This window comes from Felis catus, chromosome B1 (assembly GCF_018350175.1).
Source record: "Felis catus isolate Fca126 chromosome B1, F.catus_Fca126_mat1.0, whole genome shotgun sequence".
Classification (NCBI taxonomy): domain Eukaryota; kingdom Metazoa; phylum Chordata; class Mammalia; order Carnivora; family Felidae; genus Felis; species Felis catus.
The window spans coordinates 68,663,101-68,684,287 of NC_058371.1; the positions used below are offsets into that span (position 1 = coordinate 68,663,101).

The 21,187-nt window shown below is 38.6% G+C and overlaps 1 protein-coding gene across 3 annotated transcripts in view; it reads right to left on the reverse strand.

The window, feature by feature from the left end:
• The window catches only part of RAPGEF2 (Rap guanine nucleotide exchange factor 2), a 247,896-nt gene extending 227,177 nt beyond the window's left edge, over positions 1-20,719 (reverse strand). For 2 of the 3 annotated variants that reach the window (XM_023252716.2, XM_011281593.4), the window contains exon 1: positions 19,977-20,719. In XM_023252716.2, the coding sequence (XP_023108484.1) occupies positions 19,977-20,045 (69 nt within the window). In that variant the 5' untranslated portion in view covers positions 20,046-20,719. The remainder of the gene's footprint in view (positions 1-19,976) is intronic. The other variant, XM_023252717.2, reaches the window with a different exon arrangement.
• Positions 20,720-21,187: the final 468 nt, after the last annotated feature.

The following is a 21,187-nucleotide window of genomic DNA, read 5'->3' on the forward strand; positions in this document are numbered from 1 at the left end:
AAAATGAAGAGAAATGGAAATTAGGACCTAGCCTAAAAGTAGAGAGGAAGAAGAAGAAGCATGGCATGTAAGTGTGTAAATATTTTTAGGGATTAGGCACTTTTTTTTTTAAGCTATGGGCAAAAAATAGGGTAAATGACATTTTGCAGCAAGTCATTTAGCCTATTCATACATAAAGAAAACTGTAAGTTATACAAAAGGCTGCCTTTTAAGGCCCAAATTTTATGGGTAAGATCTTTCTTATTTTTCCTAAAAAATTTCATCTAACTTGATGAGAATTATGGACTGCTTTCCATCAAACTTTCAGAGTTATTGGAGATGCTACTTTTTTTTCTCTTTTCTCCATGCTATTTTGTATTTTATTGTAACCAATTTGAGAGTAGGTGTTGTTTTCTTGAAAAGTGATTCAATAGGTTTGACATCTACGCCCTTTAAAAAAAAAAAATCACAAGCAGAAATGCACAAAATAACATATAATATGCTTGAAGTTTTAAGTTAGTTTTTGACCATTTCAGAAGACTGCATTAATTGTTTTCAAAAATAACTGAGGTAATATCTGAAGGGATAATAATTGATTATCCTCTAAGGAAAAGTAGCTGAAGGAGAGTAAACACTGGAAACATTTTTATTTGGAGTGAGGCGTTCTAAGACTCTATACTTTGTAATAATGTTTCATTAGCATTTTCGACAAAGTTTCACTAAACACTGCAAGACACCGTTACAAATTTGGAGAGGTATCTTCCTCCTAAACCAGATTAGAGCAAAAACTCTCAACTAAGTAATTTCACTTATAACCCCCCATATCCCACAGGAATAGCCTCTTTTCTTTATACACACTGATGTAATTTATTACCATAAATGTACAAGCTATATTAATTATTTAAAAATTATTTGTGTAGTTGCCAAGAAGTTAACAGCTACTAAAGACAATGCCATAGCACACTACAAAGAGGAAAGATCATAAACCCATGCTAGTTTCTGTTTGGATGCAGAGACAGAGAAAGGTAAACAACTTAATAAAAAGTAAACAGTTGTATCTCTAAACCAATTTCAAGGTTTAGATAATATGCCTACAGCCATTTAAAATAAGAAAAAATAGGGGCGCCTGGGTGGCGCAGTCGGTTAAGCGTCCGACTTCAGCCAGGTCACGATCTCGCGGTCCGTGAGTTCGAGCCCCGCGTCGGGCCCTGGGCTGATGGCTCAGAGCCTGGAGCCTGTTTCCGATTCTGTGTCTCCCTCTCTCTCTGCCCCTCCCCCGTTCATGCTCTGTCTTTCTCTGTCCCAAAAATAAATAAATGTTTAAAAAAAAATAAAAATAAAAATAAAATAAGAAAAAATAAAAATAAATAAAAATAAAATAAGATAAACAGCCATAAAAACTATTTTTGGCTGCAAATTAAATGTAAATTAGGGTATCTTTGAGTAGGACACAAAGTTTCTTAATGGAGCACACAGCATGCGCCAGGTACAGGGCCTGACATATGTGACAGGCTTGAAGAATTCAATCATTTCACTTTGTTTTGTCTTTTTTTTTTTTTTAATTTTTTTTTTCAACGTTTATTTTTGGGACAGAGAGAGACAGAGCATGAACGGGAGAGGGGCAGAGAGAGAGGGAGACACAGAATCGTAAACAGGCTCCAGGCTCTGAGCCATCAGCCCAGGGCCTGACGCGGGGCTCGAGCTCATGGACCACGAGATCGTGACCTGGCTGAAGTCAGACACTTAACCGACTGCGCCACCCAGGCGCCCCTGTTTTGTCTTTTTAACAACAAATTCAGGAAGAAAATTTTATTAGAACTACCCCCAGATTTCTTGAAAACCTACAAAAAGACCACAGACATAGTTTCCAAAAAGTTAGGCTGGAAAACTGAAAACAACCTAGACAAAACCCCCTAGACAAAACTGAGACAAAAATATATCCTTCCCAGGAGTGAAACTGTAGGGCTCATAAAAACCATATTGGGTGAACACTAACAGATAAGCAAAATAATACATATTATACCCACTGTCTCTAAGACATTTTATAAACAGTTATGCTAATAATACTATTATGGAGTATAAATTCTTTTCTCCTTTCAGAGTGCATTTGTAAAGATCACCAAGAGATACTTTATTAGAATGATTAAAAGTCCTAGTCCTTGTGTGGCTATACGTAGGAAGAAAAAAATATGAGAATGACAAAGTAAGATTCGTTTTTGCTGTTTTAAATAATAGTGAAACTAGGGTGGGGGAGTTCCTCCTCTTCACTCCTCTGCATAAAGATACCTCTTCAACAAAATGATTACAGGCTTGCAGGTATAGAAGACATACTGAATCCTTGAGCAAGCCCTAAAACCAGTTGCAAGTTCTCACTGAAGGCCCAAGAGACAATCCAGGAAAGAAAAACGTAATGTGTTTAATGCTACCCCCCCCCCACACACACACACCAAAAAAAGATAAAATAAATAAGAACCCATATTCCATGCCCCTACCGCTCTTCAAACTCCTCTTTGGCTTTCCTGACAAATCAAACTTCCTCATTTACTTTATCCCCACAGTCTACAGTCAATGGACTGTAAGATGTTATTCCTTTTTTGTAGTTGTTTTGTCTTGTTTTGATTTTGATTTCAGTATAGTTAACACACAGTGCTAAATTAGTAAGACATTATTACTCTTAACATACTCCTAATATAAATACAAAAACAGTCATGTATCTTGCTCTTACACCATAATTGATCATTCAGAACAGTCACAAAAAATAAAATAATACAGTCACTGATTTCGAGCATAGTCCTGAGCCACTGTTGGTCCCTCGTCCTCTCCCAAGTTGGTCTGTTTCACTCCAAACTGATGGAAATCCATCCCCACATAATGTCTGATCAAGTGCAACCAGTCTAGTTGAAGGGTATGCCTTTCCTGTCCTCCATGACTTTCTCATTCATCCTAACACTACAGAATTGTTTGTCTTCAAGCACTATGCTGACTCACTGCCTGGATTCAAAAGCCTCCAGTGATTCCCCACCGCATATGGAACACACTAGAAATTCTTAACCTAGCATGATTCAATCCTTCAAGCCTGTAAGCCAACCAGAAGGCAGTGAAACACACATTTTTGTAACCACTAAGGCAGTCAGCAAGATATTTCTTATACAGTATATGCAAAATATAAAGGAATTAACACTTTCAGTATAACAAAAGTGAAACATGTAATTAAATGTTCCATCACAAACAGAAAATAACCTCGCTAAGAATCAGTGAGTAAATTTACCTCTCAAGCAGTTAACTTTCTAAGTACTCAACTGGAATGGTTCCTAAGTTTTTACAGGTATAGTCGGCAAGATAAAGGTCTAACATTATTTATTTACAAAGGTGTTTAAGAAATAGAACACAAAGCTCATGGATTAACAGAACTGAAAATCAATGTTTCATTTCATTTCCTTCATTTCCATCAACTTCATTCATTAATAGTACAGCATTTATTTCTATGGTAAAAAATTTGTTTTCTGTTAAACAAAAAACAAAACTTCCATAAAGTCATCTTACCTTGAAATAAACAAGAATTAAAAATATATGACATGTGCCAAGAAAAATAATTTACAATATGGGGGGTGACTCTTCAAAAAGTTCCTGAAGTTTTTCATTTTACAAATTGACTAATAATAGGGGCATCTGGGTGGTTCAGTCAGTTAAGCATCTGACTACAGCTCAGGTCATGATCTCACAGTCTGTGGGTTCAAGCCCCACATCGGGGTGTGCTGACAGCTCAGAGCCTGGATCCTGCCTCGGATTCTGTGTCTCCCTTTCTCTCTGCCTTCTTCCCACTTGTTCTCTCTCTCCCTCTCTCTCTCTTGATCTCTCTCTCAAAAATAAATAAAAACATTAAAAATTTTTTTAAACAAAAATTTTAAAAAAATAAATTGACTAATAGACTACGGAATAGTAACTGTAACATTCATAAGTGTAATCACTAAAGAGTTCAAGCAATTTACTGACATTTCCTAAAAATCACTGTACAGATAAACAAATGCTGAGTTAAAATAATACTAAATGAGAAAGAAAAATCACGGTCAGGTGACTTAATGTTCTGACCAAATCAATATATATTTCTAGCCCATCTTCTTCATTCTGAAGTTCTCTAAGCTGTAGAGCAGACCATACAGGAAAGCTAATCATTTAATTGAATCTGCTCAGAACTACATTATAAACAACTCCTAAAGAACTCTGTGGTTATCTAATACTCGACAGACAAAACACACACACTTAAATCTAAGGCATCTAATTAGAAATAAAGACAAAATTTTGCTGATGATATTGCTATATTAATAGAAAGAGACCCTCAAAATTATAAAATACACTCTCATGGCAAAGTTTGGTCCACTCCTCACCCTATCAAATATTAAAAAGGAACTTTCCACTTCTCAGAGGTTTAACTGATAGCAATACTGAATAATCACCCCACACTCACACTTCCAAAAGTATCTGCATTTTCACATAGATGAAAGTCTAAGGGAAAGGGCAAACTTTTTCTGTAAAGAGCCAGACAGTAAAATGCTTCAGGCTTTGCAGGCCACATAGTCTCTGTCAGCTACTCGACTCAGCCTCTATAACATGAAAACAGCCACAGACAATATGTAAAGAATGAGCATGGCTGTGTTCCAATAAAACTTTACACAGAAAAACAGGCTATGGGTTGAATTTGGTCCAAGGGCAATAGTTTGCTCACCCTGATGCAGAGGATTAAATTTTTGAGCTTGCTGGCTCTGTCTCTGTTGACATGGAGAAATTCACTGAACTACTCTTGTTTATTTCCTCTATTCAGGAGTCCAAACTAGATCAGGGATTTTCAACATTTTTTTAGTAGTGAATCTCCTTTTTCTAATAAAAACTTAAGTGTGCAAGCTAGGCTAGATCTCCAGGCCTCTGCAAAGGCCCCTCAGAAGCTTCCCGGGGCCCATCTACAGGTCTGTGGGACAATGATCTAAGGTTCCACTCAATACCAAGAACCAATACTGATATGTTTTCCTAACACTTCTCTCTCTCTCTCTCTCTCTCTCTGTCTCTGTCACTTTAGGCATCATCAGAAGGTAAGGGAATCATTCTAAGGATGAGGGGCCTTCCAGATACTCCAGAAATCACATCATCTTCCATGAAGAAGTTACATGTCAAAATTAAAAATAAAGTACTGGTGAAAGCTGAAGACAGTGAAGTGAAAGTTAAACACTCCTCTATGTATTTAAGTAATGTCTCTTGCTAAAAATCTACAACAAGTTTACTTAGAATAAATTTTCTAACAGCTTACTTTTTCTTAGAGTTTAATATGTAGTCAGTAAGTTGAGTAAGATTTCAATAGAGTATATTTAATCTATTCCTAACACCACCTCTTAAGTTAATATATTAGCATATAAGTCATTCTACAATTAAAAAATGGTCTTATCTATTAAAATGGGTCAAGGCTAGAATCTCTACTTAGTAACAGTCAGAAAATTAGCCCTAGATACTAGAACTGAATTTAATTTTGTAACTTGGGTCTGTCATTAATTTAAATTACTGTTCCTCACAATAATCAAAAATCTCAAAGTAATAAATTTGCATAATAGGACAAAGTGTCCCAGAAACCCAGAGAAAAAATTTATACTCTCTGTTAAATGCCAATGAAAACACCATGCAAATGACAGTTTAAAATATTAACACCAAAGTGATGTCTCACAGGGAGGCAACTGCCTGATACTCAATAAAAATAACTTTGTCCCACAAAGGACATGTTGCTATAAAAAAGGAGGCCTTACGTGTTACAGAAACTGAACCAAAAATTATTTCTCCTTTTCAAGCTCTTATTCAACTTGTTATTAATATGGAAGAATTTAATTACTTTCCCCCCTGTATCTCAAACTCTCAGGAAAGAAAGATCAAGTCATTAAATATTTATTAGCTCCAATTCTGCACCAAGGGGTATGCCAAGTCCTGAGCTTGAAAGATGGATAGTTAAGTCCCTGACCAGTAAGCTCTCTAGTGAGGTTGATAGATACAGTGCAAGCTAATCCAGTTTAAATGAAATCAGGGTCCTAACTCAGACTCCAATTTCAGACATTACACTCCACCTCACCCACCTCAAACAAGTAACTTATGAAAACACACACTATTTTTAAATGACAAATAACCACGACTCTTTCCAATAACATTTCTAGTCATTAGCTCCTGATAGCAAATTGTTTAACTGACCTCACTACACATAAGCACCATGTATCTATATAAATCTTGAATGCTACCATAAAAAGCCCATAACTAAACACAATTGCACTAAGGCAGGACACCTTGCATACTTAAAGTTTTAGTGTCAAAACTAGTCTTGTGTAACATTCAATGTCAAACCATTTTTCTTAAAGACATGTTTATGACAGACGTATGGACTCAACAAAGTACAGAAAACTAAACAGCTATCTTTTACAAATGTTTTGTATACAAATGTATACAAATGTATATGTATGTATAACGTGATGACTCAACTTCTGGGAGGAATGACAATTGTAGCCTTAAAGTCACAGAAAAACAACAAAGTATTACTACACGTAGTAATATAAGACACACAAATGGAGCACATTAAAAAATGAAAATTTCTGAAATTTTAAAAATGGAGTAAATTTGAAACAAGAGTAACTAATTTAGAAATATAAGCCTAGAGGTGCCTGGATGGCTCAGTTGGTTAAGCATCCGACTTTGATTCAGGTCATGATCTCACAGTTCGCGAGTTTGAGCCCCATATCAGGCTCTCTGCTAACAGCACAGAGCCTCTGGATCCTCTGTTCCCTCTCTGTCTCTCCCTCGCTCACTCTCTCTCTCTCTCTCTCTCAAAAATAAATAAACATTAAAAAAAAGAGAAATGTAAGCCTACATTTAACTTTAAATCAATGTGTAAATCAACAGTTACCACATAGAAATGATTACATTTAAAAGTGGCATTGATATTCAATAAATATCAAAAACTTTATGTATTTATATTTACATATAAGGTTCACCCCACTGGTATTCTTTATCTCTATTTTCAAATAAGAGATTGCAGTTCAGAAAATTAATAACCATATACCTAATAAGTGAACCAAGCAGTTACATATCTGTATGATTCCATAACTGTAACTATAATAATGTAGCTGTATAATCCAGTAAGATTTTCAAAGAGATCTCCAGAGAATTACTGCATAAACTTATTACAATCATCTGTTTCCTACACAAAGTAAGTTGGACAAATACTATCAGCTCACAGCACTCATTCATCTTAATCTCTTTCTTTCCTGCCTTTCTGTAATATGGAGGCTTGAAAGCAAAATACTTGAATTCCCAGCCTCCTTTGCTACTAGTAGTAGGCATGTGACACAGCTCTGGCCAATGATAAGTACCTTGAAAGGGCTTTCCTTCCAAAGAAAAGATGAGCTCTTACCAAGAAAACATTCTCCCTTCTCTTCTGCTTGGTGGGGCAGCTGTCATCTTGTGACTAAAACCAACATCACTGAGTAGGATTTGGTAGGAGACTGAGCTAGTTTCCTTAATGACATCTCTGAGCATCTACACCAATCCTACACTACCTACCTTTAGATCTCTTGTTGTGTGAGAAAAATAAGACCATAACTAAACCTATGTGTATAGTTTTTGGTTACCTGTAGACTGATGCAATCCAAACATAATTTATGCTATGAATCAAGCCTATGAAATTGACTCATCTAACAAATCACTTTGGTGAATTAGCTATAAGGCACACTAATGATGAAAAATTATGTAAGGGAGGGGCGCCTGGATGGTTCAGTCAGTTAAGCATCCGACTTCAGCTCAGGTCATGGTCTCAGGGTTTGTGGGTTCGAGCCCTGCATCGGGCTCTGCATTGAGTGCAGACCCTGCTTCAAATCCTCTGTCTCCTTCTCTCTCTGCCCCTCCCTCGCTTGCGCACACTCCCTCTCTCAATAATAAATAAACATTAAGAAAAAAAAAAAGAAAGATTATCTGAGGGGAAAAGATCGGATTGTAAATGAATACCAAGTAATTGAAAAATAATATTAAATAACAAACATTAAAGTATTAAACTGTTAACTATTAACTATTCATTAAGGTATTTATGCCAGAGACTGTCAAAGAACTTTAATATACATGAACACATTTAATCTTCACAATATGAGGTAATATTACCATACACACCCATCAATCCTTGATGAAGGTAAAACTTTCATCAATCCTTGACAAAACCGTAACATAATAAAACAAAGCTAAATTAATTTATTCTGTGATTTTCTATTTTTATATCAAAATGTCCTTTCTTTTATGAAATAGGAATAGTGGAGAACAAGTTTACATTCATTTTAACATGCTTAGCTGGCAAAATAAGTGACAAATCAATGTCAGTGCCCCAGTGTTTTATGAAATTTTAATAGTCCATTAAATCCAAAGGTCTGAAACCCATTAAAGTTAGGTAACCAGCCCCGGACCACAAAGGAGTTTGACATCAAAATCCAAGATCATACATAAGGACTAGGTCACATGAAGGAAATAACACTAACTGAACTCAGAACAACTGTTCTGTGAATAAATACAGTTAAAGATATAAATGTATAAGTACAAAGGAAAAAAGCCAGCCCAGAATAAAGTGGGAACAAGGACTTCTAAAGAAAAATGACTTTACCATGTTACCTCCCACACAGAGTTTTCTCTGTGTGATATAGATTTAAACCATACCAAAGAAAATGGAATCAAGATAGGAATTCCCATTCATCCCAATCATTGGATTTGGAGATTCATGCTGGAACGAACTTTTGGGTCCTACATTGTCTGCCTCTAAAAGAAGTTTGTGGTCTCCTAAATAGAAAGACAAGGGACAGGTATGCAGATGAAATTTGCCCCCTCAAGTTTGCTCCTCAATTTCTTCCAGCTCTACATGAATGGAGATTAGGAACAAAACTGAAAGGCAGTCAAATTCTCCGTACCTCAATTCTTGGCTTTTTATGCTACTGCATTTCATTATTTTAAACTCTTAACTTTTTAAAACTCCTCTCTGGTTGTTTGGAAATGTATACATTTGATGAAGCAGTTTCTTAATACAATAAGTAATGTAACTGAGATGGCCAAATATTTCTAACTTCACCACGTATTTTCTAATAAATTTGAGTGAGCTTAAAAGAAACAAGAGTTTGCAAGACTGCATAACATATCATAGCTTGAATACAGTTATATATACAGAACTCAATGAATGTTAAAATAAATAGGTTTAGCCTACACCTACATATTTTTACATTTTTTATTTTGAAGACTTTAGTTACTTTAAAGCCCGGTCAACTCTTTTCTTTTTCACTTGTGCCCTCAAATGTAATTTATTACTGAAAACATCAAACATAAAAACTCTTAAAATACAGAAACTAAGTGGTTTATATCTTTATAATTAAAAATAGTAAATAATTTCAGACTTATAATTTATGTGTAGTTATCTCAAATATTAGGTGCCATATTTTTAATCCAATCTTCCAGTGCCAGTTTTTTTCAGAAGAAAAAAAAAAGTACTTAATATACAAATACAGCATGCATTCTCCAGTATTTACCACATAAATAGGAAAAGTAAGTGGCTAATTGAAGGAGAAGAGGGCTGGGAAAGGGGATGGATGGCAGAAGTTGGCTTTATAACTGAAATAAAAGGTGTACATATGAATAAAAAAATTTTTTTGTAAAGATATTTCTACTTTGAACTGATTTAAAAGAAATTCCTTTTTTTTATTCTAATACAAAAAGTCCTAAAAAGTACTGAAAGTACAGACCACATTCAGCTTAAATAGTATTATCACCTCCATAGTAGTAATAGTGCCTCCGACCATCTTAAACACACCCTTGCCTCTTCCTTCCCTCCACCCCCTCATGCCCACCAAAAGTAATAATTTAGATAATTTTTACATTCACAGGAAAGGAAAAGAGAAAGGAGAGAATCTACAACCTTAATTTCACCTAGACTCATTTCCTTAAGCTACTACCACAATTTCTTTTCTATTGTACTTAATGTACATGGAATATTTTATTTCCTACGTTTTTTCTTATACCAAATGTACAAAGTCACTAAAATTCAGGATTATGAAACATTCAAAACTGGTAAAATATATGGCATTTTGTGAATATCTACAAGATTCAGATAGGAATAAAGGTGAACAGTTAAAAACTTATTTCAGCTCTTCTTGTCCACTTATCCGTTAGTGTGTATGTGCACTTTAAATTTCTTCCAACTAATATATTGCTTCACCCACATCATTAATGGTCCAAAGCATACAAAATATTTAGCTAGAAAGGACTAGGCTCTTCAATAAGATTAAGTCATTAATCAGGAAAAAGATGATTTTTCAAAGTATCTTAATTTGAGGCCCCTTATCAGAGTCACAATAAAACTCCAAAAGCTATGCCTTTTTTTAACTTAATTTTGAAATAACTTTAGAATAAAAAAGTCAGACAGAAACAGTTCAGAGATCCTATGTATTCATCTAGCTTCCCATTATTTAACAAGTAAAATAACCAGAGTAAAATTATCTAACTGATAAAATTTCACCAACTTTCCTAGTACCATTTTTTTTTTTTCTGGTCCAGAATCTAATCCAGAATCTCACAACTCATTTAGTTACCACATTTCCTTAGACTCAATCCATAACAATTCTTCAGCATTTCTGGACGCTTTTGAGCACTGTACAGTTACTTTGTAGAATGTCCTAAAATTTGAGTTTGCCTGATATTTTCTGACATTTAGGTTGAAGTATTTTTAGTAAGAATACTATCACAAATGTACCCTTCTCAATGTAGCATAAGGTTGGATGATATGTCTTATTACTGGGGTTAAAAAGAAACAACAGGCCCAAAGTGGAGTCACTTGCACTAAACCCACGTAACCAAACCGAGACTTAATAATCAGTCTTAACTGGTCAACACAAATGAGGTAGCTTGCCACATAGATCCTTTCCATCCTCCAGAGGAAGATGAAGTAATCTGCTTTCATTATCCCTTCTCCCTTCTGCCTTCTATTTTCTACATCTTCTGGGAGCTCCTTCCTGTTTGCTAGATGGGATGCTGCCTGGTTCAAGAACCATTCAATAAAGCCAATTAGATCCTTAAATTTACTCAGTTGAGTTTTGTTACTTCGCACTGGTGATATAACTTTGATTAACCTGGTTCACTTAGTGTCTACCAGTTTTCCTCACTATAAAAGCACTGATTTCTCCTTTTGCTTTTTGGGTTTTTTTAATTTTTTTAATGTTTACTTATTTTTGAGAGACAGTGAGAGACACAGAGCGTGAGGGGGACAGAAGCAGAGAGAGAGGGAGACACAGAATCCGAAGGAGGCTCCAGGCTCTGAGCTGTCAGCACAGAGCCTGATGCAGGGCTTGAACCCACAAACCATGAGATTATGACTTGAGCCGAAGTCGAACGCTTAACTGACTGAGCCACCCAGGAGCCCCTGATTTCCTCTTGTAATTAATTAATCTTGGGGAGATAATTTGAGACTATGCAAATATTCTGACGATATCCGATATATATCTCTCATCATATTTTCACCCACTAATTTTGACATCAACTGAGGATTCTTGCTTACAACAATTATTATGATGTTTGTCTACTTGTGATTTTCTATTTCCATCGTTCTTTCTGAATATTTTTTTTAATTGGAATTCTACAGTAACAAAGAGCAATCTCTTCTCCCCCACTTATCTATTTATTCAATTATTTACTTATATTGGTATGAGCTCATGGATATTTTTCCCTCAGAAGTTATAACTCCGTTTTGTTGTTCAAACTGACCACTGGGACTCCTTTGTAAATACATTCATTAGACTTTATTCTGAATTGTAAAAATGTCACTTCAGTTAGGGATGATCAAGGGTTTGTTGTTTTGTTTTGTTTTGCTTAATGAGGGATCATTGATAGCTATGGTTAGATTTACCACTTCCATTATGACCCCCCCCCAAAAAAAATTTTATGGAAAGAAATTATATGTATTGAAATATCCCAGTGTGTTATACCATCACAACTCTTGCTCATTCAAGACCTTATAATCTTTGTATAATATTTTATACATATTAACATGAAATTTTCTCATCATTGTCACTATTTAAATCCACTTTAACTCCCACTCCCTTGGTATTTCAGGAACACAACTCAAACCACTCAATGACAATAGTAGAAATTCATTTTAGCCAAAAGGTAATAAGCTTTCATTATGCTGAGTGAAAAAAAAGCCAATCCCAAAGGTCAAATATTGTATGATTCCATGTATTTAACACTTTTGAAATGACAAAATTTTACCAATGGAGAACAGATTAGTCCTTGATAGAGGCAGGGTCAGGGAATGATTGTGTCTACACAAGGGCAACAGGAGGAATTCTTATGGTGATGGATTGTTCTGTATCTAGACTGTACGAATGCCAATACCTTGGTTGTGATATTCTAGGTGCACAAAAGGCTGTTAATGGGGAAAATTGGGTAAAGGGTTCACATGATCTCTGCATTATTTCTTACAACTACATGTGAATCAATTATCTGAAACTACCAAGTTTAAAAAAAAAGATAATGAGTTTTTACTTGAGTGAATACTCAGGAGAAATCAGATAATCATCAGTGTGCCTCAACCCTTCAGATCCACTGATTGCTAGGTAGCTTCTCAGAAAGTTACTACCAGGTCTCTTCAGAATAACCAGCTAATGGCTAATTCTTTAGGGTTTCATCTCTTCTTAGTAGCTTTTATGTTGGGTGGCAGCAAATACCATGAGCTAGAGAAGAACAGGAAAGTGCTAAGGGCCAATTATTATGGTGAGTGTTGGTTTGTCAACTAAACTACCAACTGTTAATAGGATCAAAATATACATCTTTATTTCAATTCATTTAGCTCATATTAAGGTATTTGAGAAATCCTAAACACCCACAATTTATGATTTTCAACTTGCAAGAAGACAAACAATGAGAAACTACAGCAAGAAAAAAGAGGGTTTAGTTCCAATGACGAAACAAAGTTCCCCTTCAAGTCACAAATGCCAACTCCTCCAAAACACTTTTTATGACTAAGGATGTGAAAGCACAGAAATTGTGGAGCCAAGACAATTTAAAATGCAAGAACTAAACTTCCCACCCCACAAAAACTAAGCCCACCAGGACCACAAAGGTAACCCTTTCACAAACTGAAGGAGAAAAGGAAACACCTGAGTACAACAAGAAACACATAAGGTAATCAGTTCAGTAAAGTAGTGGTTAATTAGCATGTGAGACCAGAGGGTTTTATTTTTTTTTTCCTGAAAAGATAAAATCCTAACAGCCTAAATAAAGTACCAATCAGCTTGTTTTTCTCCACACAAAGGCTGACATTATAACTACTATACATATTTTGACTAACTCAATCTCTGACAATGCTACAAAAGAGCAATATGTACTATAACTGGCTTCTCCTACCTAACTTATCAACATCAACCTATTGAAACAAAAAAGGTATGGGGAGTAAGGAACTGTTCTCAAACACTTACTACAATCATTACCTTGTGCCATCATAAGTCAATGGTGCATTTTTATATAAATAAATCCATTTTTCCTTCTTAAATTGAGATATTAATCTCTTCCAAAGGGCAGAATGCTTAAAAACCACATCATTACAAATTAAGAAATACTAACCTATTCAGCATATGATAAATCAGATATTTTACATTAGACTCCAGAAGGTAGAGGGGCACCTGGGTGGCTCAGTTGGTTAAGCATCTGATTCTTGACTTTGGCTCAGGTCATCTCACACTTCGTGGGTTCGAGCATCATGTCAGCTCTGCCCTGACAGCACAGAGCCTGCTTGGGATTCTGTCTCCCCCTCACTCTGTGCCCCTCCCCACTTGCTCTCTTTCTCTCTCTCAAAATAAATAAAATAAAAAAAAATTTTCTTAGATTCCAAAATGTAGAAGATATCAAAGTTTAAGGGGGAAAAAAGTATAAGTTAAAAAAAATTTTATTAACAAAAAAATTTAGCAACTTAGAAATTTTTCCTATGAATTAGGAAATGTTGATCAGTACCATTTGCCGTGATCAGGCTTAACTAGCATCATGTGCACGTCGTTTGATACAATTAGTAGCTGATATAAATGTGCACACATTCATTCAGCCAGCCTGTCCAACAAATCCTACTACTGCAATAATTCTACTCTATCTCCATCATGTAAATCAAGCTCCCAACCACCTCAAGCCTGAAGAACAGACATCAGCCTTTAACAAATTCTTGGTCTCCTCTCCTCTCCTTCCAACCACAACCATCTACACTCCAGTGAAATAACTCCCCACCTCCTATTCACTCCCGTGGCTCCAAGCACAGGGAACAAAGGCCTACCCGTATTTTCTTACAACCACGTGTGCTACTTGTATGACAGCAGGTCAGTCTGGAATAGCCTGCATGCCCTCTAGTCCACCGACTGGTAAATTCCTACTACCCTAACACTCACTACATGGTTGTCTAAAAAGTTCACAGCCTCTTCAGTGTTAGCACAGGACATCTCACCCAGAGAGCCCACAGCCTCTTCAGTTTTGGCATAGGACATCTGCTACGGCACTAATGAATCACATCCTACTTAAAAGATACAATACACTGGTGAGTTACCTGAGGGACAGATGTCTCATCTCATCTTTGAATTCCCAAGGTCTGGTAAAAAGTATCTCATTAAAATGTTCTACGATGAGGGGCGCCTGAGTGGCTCAGTTGGTTAAGCTTCCGACTTCAGCTCAGGTCATGATCTCACAGTTGGAGCCTCCTAGGCTCTGTGCTGACAGCTCAGAGCCCGGAGCCTGCTTTGGACTCTGTGTCTCCCTCCCTCTCTGTCCCTCCCCGCTCATGCTCTGTCTCTACCTCTCTCAAAAATAAACATTAAAAAAAATTTTTTTTAATGTGCTATAATGATAACTATTAGATATTGCACTAAACAGTAAGTGTATTTTCTTTCACTTAATCCACAAAACAACCTCAGGAAGCTATTATCCTCATTTACAGATGAGAGAATTGTCTGGTGCCAAAAACAGGGTGAGGAGAGGGAATGGCTCATAAAATTCAGATATCAAAGAACTATCACCACATTTCCTTATCTTTCTAGTCTAGATCAAAGTTACTTCAGGTAATTACAATTCTTCCTTACCTATAAACTTATTTTACAAAATAAGTAACTAAAAAACAAGTTTTCAAATAAGAAGCACAGTCTGTGTTTTTAAAAGGTTTTTATATCCTTACTTCAGATAGTCAATTTATATCCCACTGTTACTATATGTGACTTGAATTTCAAATATCACCAAAGGTAGACCTCATGTTATCATTTAACTCCCCACAAAATCCACCTAAAGTTGTTTTCACACCCACAGAAATATTAAAAACCGTAAAACCACAAATAGGTGGTTTTCTTATGAATCAAAGAATTTTTGATTTCAAGAACTAAGCTTTGGGATGATAGTGCATCCTCCCTTTCTTATTAAAGGGCAAGACCTTTAATAAAATGATAATAGAAGGTTATGGCTTATTTTGTTGTTTTACATCCTTTCTTGAAAGGAAAAAATGAAACAAGTTAGCAACTGAGTAGTCCTCTTGCTTTTCTTAGTTTTATTTTATTATTATTTTTTGTAACTGTTCTGTTAAAGCCCAGGGTCTGAGAAGAACTACATTAAACCAGTCCACATGCAGCAATGCAGTTGGAGACATTCATTTTGAACCTCAGCCAAGATATGCAAAGCTAATTATGGAACTGTTAATTACTAAATGTTTAAAAGCTTATATGAAGGCAACTAAGTTTCTACTAATATTACAAAAGAATGTTAATTTTTACCAGAAATTTAAGTACTCACCCGTTCAAAGTCACATGCTAATACAGTCTGAAATTAGTATTTCAGTTAAAAATGTGTATATTTTTTAACCTACAAATTCAAATATCATTGTTAGAAAAGGTAAATGCTTATGGCCAAACACGCATTACTTAGTGAAACATGCTTTTCAAAATTGCACAAAAGTCAGGGCACCTGAGTGGCTCGGTCGGTTAAGCGTCTAACTTCAGCTCAGGTCATGATCTCTGTGAGTTGGAGTCCCGCGTGGGGCTCTGTGCTGACAGCTCAGACCTGGAGCCTGCTTCAGATTCTGTGTCTCCCTCTCTCTCTCTGCCCCTTCCCCACTCGTGCTCTGTCTCTATCTCTCAAAAATAAGTAAACGTTAAAAAAAATTTTTTTTAATTGCACAAAAATCATTTCGTTGTGTTTTTTGAACAAAAACTACATAAGAACCAAATATTTATTACTAGAGCCCCGAAATGAGCTAAAATATAATCAAAGTGTAAGTTATCAAATGAAAATATGAAACTGCTCATAAACAATGATAAAAAGAACCTCAAATGGAAAATGTAACTGTAATAAACACAATTCTTCCCACTAGATTTAAAAGTTAAATATTTACCAGAGATATTCTTTTGTGCAGATTCTCATAATTTAAAGTTCTCTGGGCAAAAGGTATTTTTTCAGCCCTCTCATTATGACTAAGTGACTTTGCAAAGAATTAAGTCTTAACACTGTTAGGAACTCTCAGCTGAAAAATTCATGAGTTAACATCTAAATCGAAAGGTGCAAGAGCCCAAAAAATTTCAATAGTGAGGACAAAGTAATATTATTAACTAGGAAGAAATGAGAGGTGGCTGTTTTACATATACCATTTTAAAAAATTACTTTTATAACTACCTAAAAACACACTAAATTAGATCTTGAAAGAAAACAATAAGGCAATAGATGTTTCACCTGAAAAACTAAAAACATGCATATAAACACTACAGAAGCAACTACAAAGGGTCTGAACTCAACAAGTTAATAAAATGGTTTAGAAAAAGCATTTTATTGTTTAAAGCCTTGGGGGATAAAGCTGCTTGCAATTTATTTACATCTTTTACTTTACTAAATTGCTTTGGTGACCAAGCTTCTCATTTAAATGATTAAAGCATAAACCCAAATAGTTTAATAAAGCAATTACTTAAGAGTCCTGTTTTTCAACAGAGGTGCCCTGAAAAATATCAATAGAACATTTAGTGTACATTATTTTCAAGGGGTTATTTAGAATACAGTGCCCCATTGACTAAAATTTAGCCAGGTTTCCAGACACATAATGTGGGACACACACTGGATCAAAGATTTTTTCATCCTCTCAGAATATCAGATGAAAGAGTGACAGACTCTTAAATCTATGCATGATTTGGCTAAAAATTCAGGTGGCTTTTTTTTTTTTTTTCACCTTACCATTCTGCCTCTCTAATGATGTGGCTAAATAGGTTCCTATTTTTCAGGTGTGCATGAAAAGCTCCCTAATTTGCAGTCTCTATGTTTGTACTGGGACTCTCCCCACCCCCAAATTCTCTTCTAGTTAACATCTTAGGTTACGTTAGTAACATCACTATTAACTTGTAGGCAACTGATTGACCCAAATACAAAGCTATGCCTTCAAGAGTTTGAGAGAGAAACTGAGATAGTGGGGTTTAAAACAAAACAAAACCTGAATTTAACAACAAAAAAAATTATATATTTCCTCTATTCTTTCATAGCATCTTCCTTTTGCCTGTAACGAGAATCATATGAACTCCTTTATCAAGTCTATCCCGAAAAACAGAAGGAAGCATGACAGCAAAACTTTCCTAATTCACATCCTTCTTTTCATGATACCAAGTTTATTTAATACATTTGTTTTCTTCATATTACTAAAGTCTAACTCTCAAGCATGAATGAGAAAATAGTACAAAATAACTTCTGGTCCTTAACAAAGCACTCAATATAAAAAGCACCTTCTACCAAAACATGTTTTTTACTTTTGGGCACATATCAAACTCTTACAAGATTATTTTTGACAGGCCAGGTAAGGATGGGAAAACATTCACATTTCAAGCTACTTTCTCTTTAACACAATAATAAGCAAACATGACATTTGTGTTAGTAATAACCAAATGAACATCAAAGTTAATACGGCTGATACTTAACAATGTTCAAAATGTTTGATAGCTTCCTCTGTGTTTACTTTTCCTATGAAGGTTTGGTGGAGGGAAACGTGCTTTCAGATTATCAATGAAGCTTTCATCTTGCAGTGTTAGTAGTAACTGGCCCACTTCTGAATCAGGCCAAGTTCTATGCTAGGTCAGTTTTTACTCTATTCTACACAACTGGCACAAGAAGAGGAAAGTTTAACAGTTCATTTATTTGGCACAATCCACGTGCTTTCACAGTGGAGGTTTTGTCTCTTCCAGTCTTCTTTGGTGCCCCCCCCCCTCCGCCCCAACTGATAGGTTTTAAGTCATTGCTATTCTAATTAATCAACTAAAGGCACAACTCTCCCCACCCCCCACCCTCTAATTTCCACTAAAGGCCTATGACATCATTTTCTGACCCGCCTTTCTAGGTTCTAATATTCTCAACTTGCCTTGCTGGGTTGTAATGTTCTCAACTTGTATGATTTCATTTGGCACTTCAAACACTGAAAGGAATTGACATATCTCACTGAAATTTGCTTTTCCATCACACAACATGCATTTTCACATGCAGAAGACTGGTTCAATTGACAATTTTAAAACAAACAGTAGAGGAGGAAGGCACATGGGAGGCAGTGCAACACCCAGGGAGGGACAAGATCAAAGCAGGACACTGCTTGGTTTTGATAAAATAATCCTCTAGAATTGGAACTTTCCGGAGACACAGTGAAATGAATATTCTCATAAAATTATCACACATCTTCCACTCTTTTAGTAAATATGTGTGATCTATGATCCCCCAGATGTGATGGCTCCATCAGGAAAAATGAAAAATCAGAAACGGTACCAGGTGCCATTCTTGGGCCTTGTCCAATGGCAGCCAGTGAAAGATTCTATTTTATTCTGTTCTCCCCACATTAAATAATAATAATCAACATCAGAGAAGGAGAGCATTTGGGTATGAACAGATGGCGTCCAACACCTAACCAGCGAAGCAACTCTTTCAGGCATCAGATCCTAAATGTCTGATGGTCCCAAGGATCAGAAGGGCTTATTTGACAAGAGGGTTGGCAGCAGGATCCCCTGTAGTTACCATCCCAATGCTTAGGAATATGCGTCATTAGCCAGTCAGCAACTAAAAGCAAAAAAAAAAAAAAAAAAAAAAAATCTAACCACCACATTTTTATACAATTTCCCCCTCTCTAGTCCAACTTGAAGCGACCAAATCCGACACCATCAGCAACAACTCCACTTAAAGAAAAAGGAAAAAATAAGCCCGATGGTAAACGAACGTATAAAGGTTAACAAACTTATCTAATTCTGACAAGGTTGTGCAACACCAAAAGAATCCGCAGGGTGCCCTTTCCGGGGGTGTATCTGAATATGCCTGCTCTGCAGTTATGCCCGCAATTTAAACCAAAGGCACTAAGCTAGCTAATCAACTTTTCTTCCCCTGCACTGGAAAGCAGCATCCCTTTCTCAAAGAAGCAAAATACTAAATACACAAACATCCCAATGTTTTACTTTAGAAGGTCAACACGGATTAGTCTTTCGCAGAGCTATACAAGTTTCCTTCCTATACCTTTCCAAACACCACAGAACTCTAAAGGTAAAGGGGGCCACAAGGCTGGGAAGGAAAGGGGCCTGCAGCCAGGGCGGCGGGAGTAGCTGGCCACGGGGAGGCGAGTCCCCCCTCCCCCCCGAGACTCAGAAGCCCTAGTGTACCACTGGGAAGAGGAGAAGCTAATTGGAGAATTCCCTCCTCCGCCTAGCAAACGTAGGGGGAAGGTCAGTAATGGGGAGGGCAGAGAAAAGGAGAATATCGAGGAGAGGGAAAAATAAACCCAGGACGACCAGGGGAAAAGATAGAGATGAAATGCCATGGGAAGTTAGGGGTCCTAATGCGAGAAGTGGGGTGCGCGGGGCCAACCGTGTCAGGAAGGGGAGACTGGAACGGGAAAGGGCGCAGCCTGCGAGGCACAAATCCAGCCAAGTCCCGGCGAGTCTCACCTGGGGGGTCCTCTCGGCGGGGTTCTTCATCACCGCTTGGCGGAAGCTGTTATCCACGTAGGACGCCATCTCCCCCCGTGGGCCCGGCCGGGGCCGCTCCGCACCCTCGTCGGCCTCCTCCCGGCCCAGCGCAGCCGCTGCCTCCGCCCTGCGCGCTCCGCCCGCCTGCCCGCCCGCCGGCGGCTAATAAGCCAAACCGCGGCGGCGGCGGGGCCTACGGGGGGGCGGCTCCGCTGGGCCCGGCGGCCCGGAGCGCGGGACAGGCGCTCAGGAGACCCGGCGGGAGAGCGAGGCCGCGCGAAGGGGGCGGGCAGCGCGCAGCTCCCGAGCCCCGCGGCCCGGAGGGTCCCTGCGGGCGCTCCGCGACCGGGAACTCCCCTTCCTCCTCCTTTTCTTCCTCGCCGCTCAGCCGGGAAAGGCTTCCTGGCGCGCCCGGCTCCCTCCGGGCCTGGCTCGACACGCCTCCCCCGGCTCCACTCCGGGGACAGTGGCGTCTCCTCCTGGCCCCGGCGGGCCTGAGTTATTTTTAGGGAGGTACAAGCGACAGTAAAGAAGGGGAAGGCTGCAGGCAGACGGGGCCTCCTCTCCCCTCCGGCGCGGAGGGTCGCCCCCTCCTCTCAGGGGCTCACGCCGCCGCCCGGGAGTCTCCGCGAAGCACTGGGATCTCCCGCGTCCCCAGTCCTCTGGCACTTGGGCGCCGCAGCCGCCGTCGGGACGACTGGCTCAGGTCCGGGCGCTGCGAAGCCCGATCGCCGCCGCCACCGCTCCTAGTCTCCGTCTATTGGGCTCGGCCGTCCCTCCCGACTGCTGCTGCATCCCCTCGGGCCGCCCCGCCGCCGCCGCCGCCGCCGCCTCTGCTGCTCGGGCCGCCGCCGTGGGCTCCGCCGCCACCGCCTCCCCCCATCAGCGCGCCCGGAGCGGAGCTGCCCCGGCGCCGGCGCCGCCGCGGCCAGAGCACCCGGCCGGGGCTGCAGACCTCCGGCCCAGTCGCTCTCGGCAACTTTGTTCCCGGTCTGCGCGGGGCGGGGGAGGGGGAAGAGGGGGCCGCGGGCAGCCCAGGTCCGGACTCCCGGCGGCGGGCGTCCGAGGGCGGAGGGCCAGGAGCCGAGAGCCGCGCACAGCCCCCTCGGAGAGAGTATTTGGGAAGCGGCGACTCCCCCTCCGCTTCCTCCGCCTCTTCCTCCTCCTGCTCCTTCTCCGGCCGCCGGAGC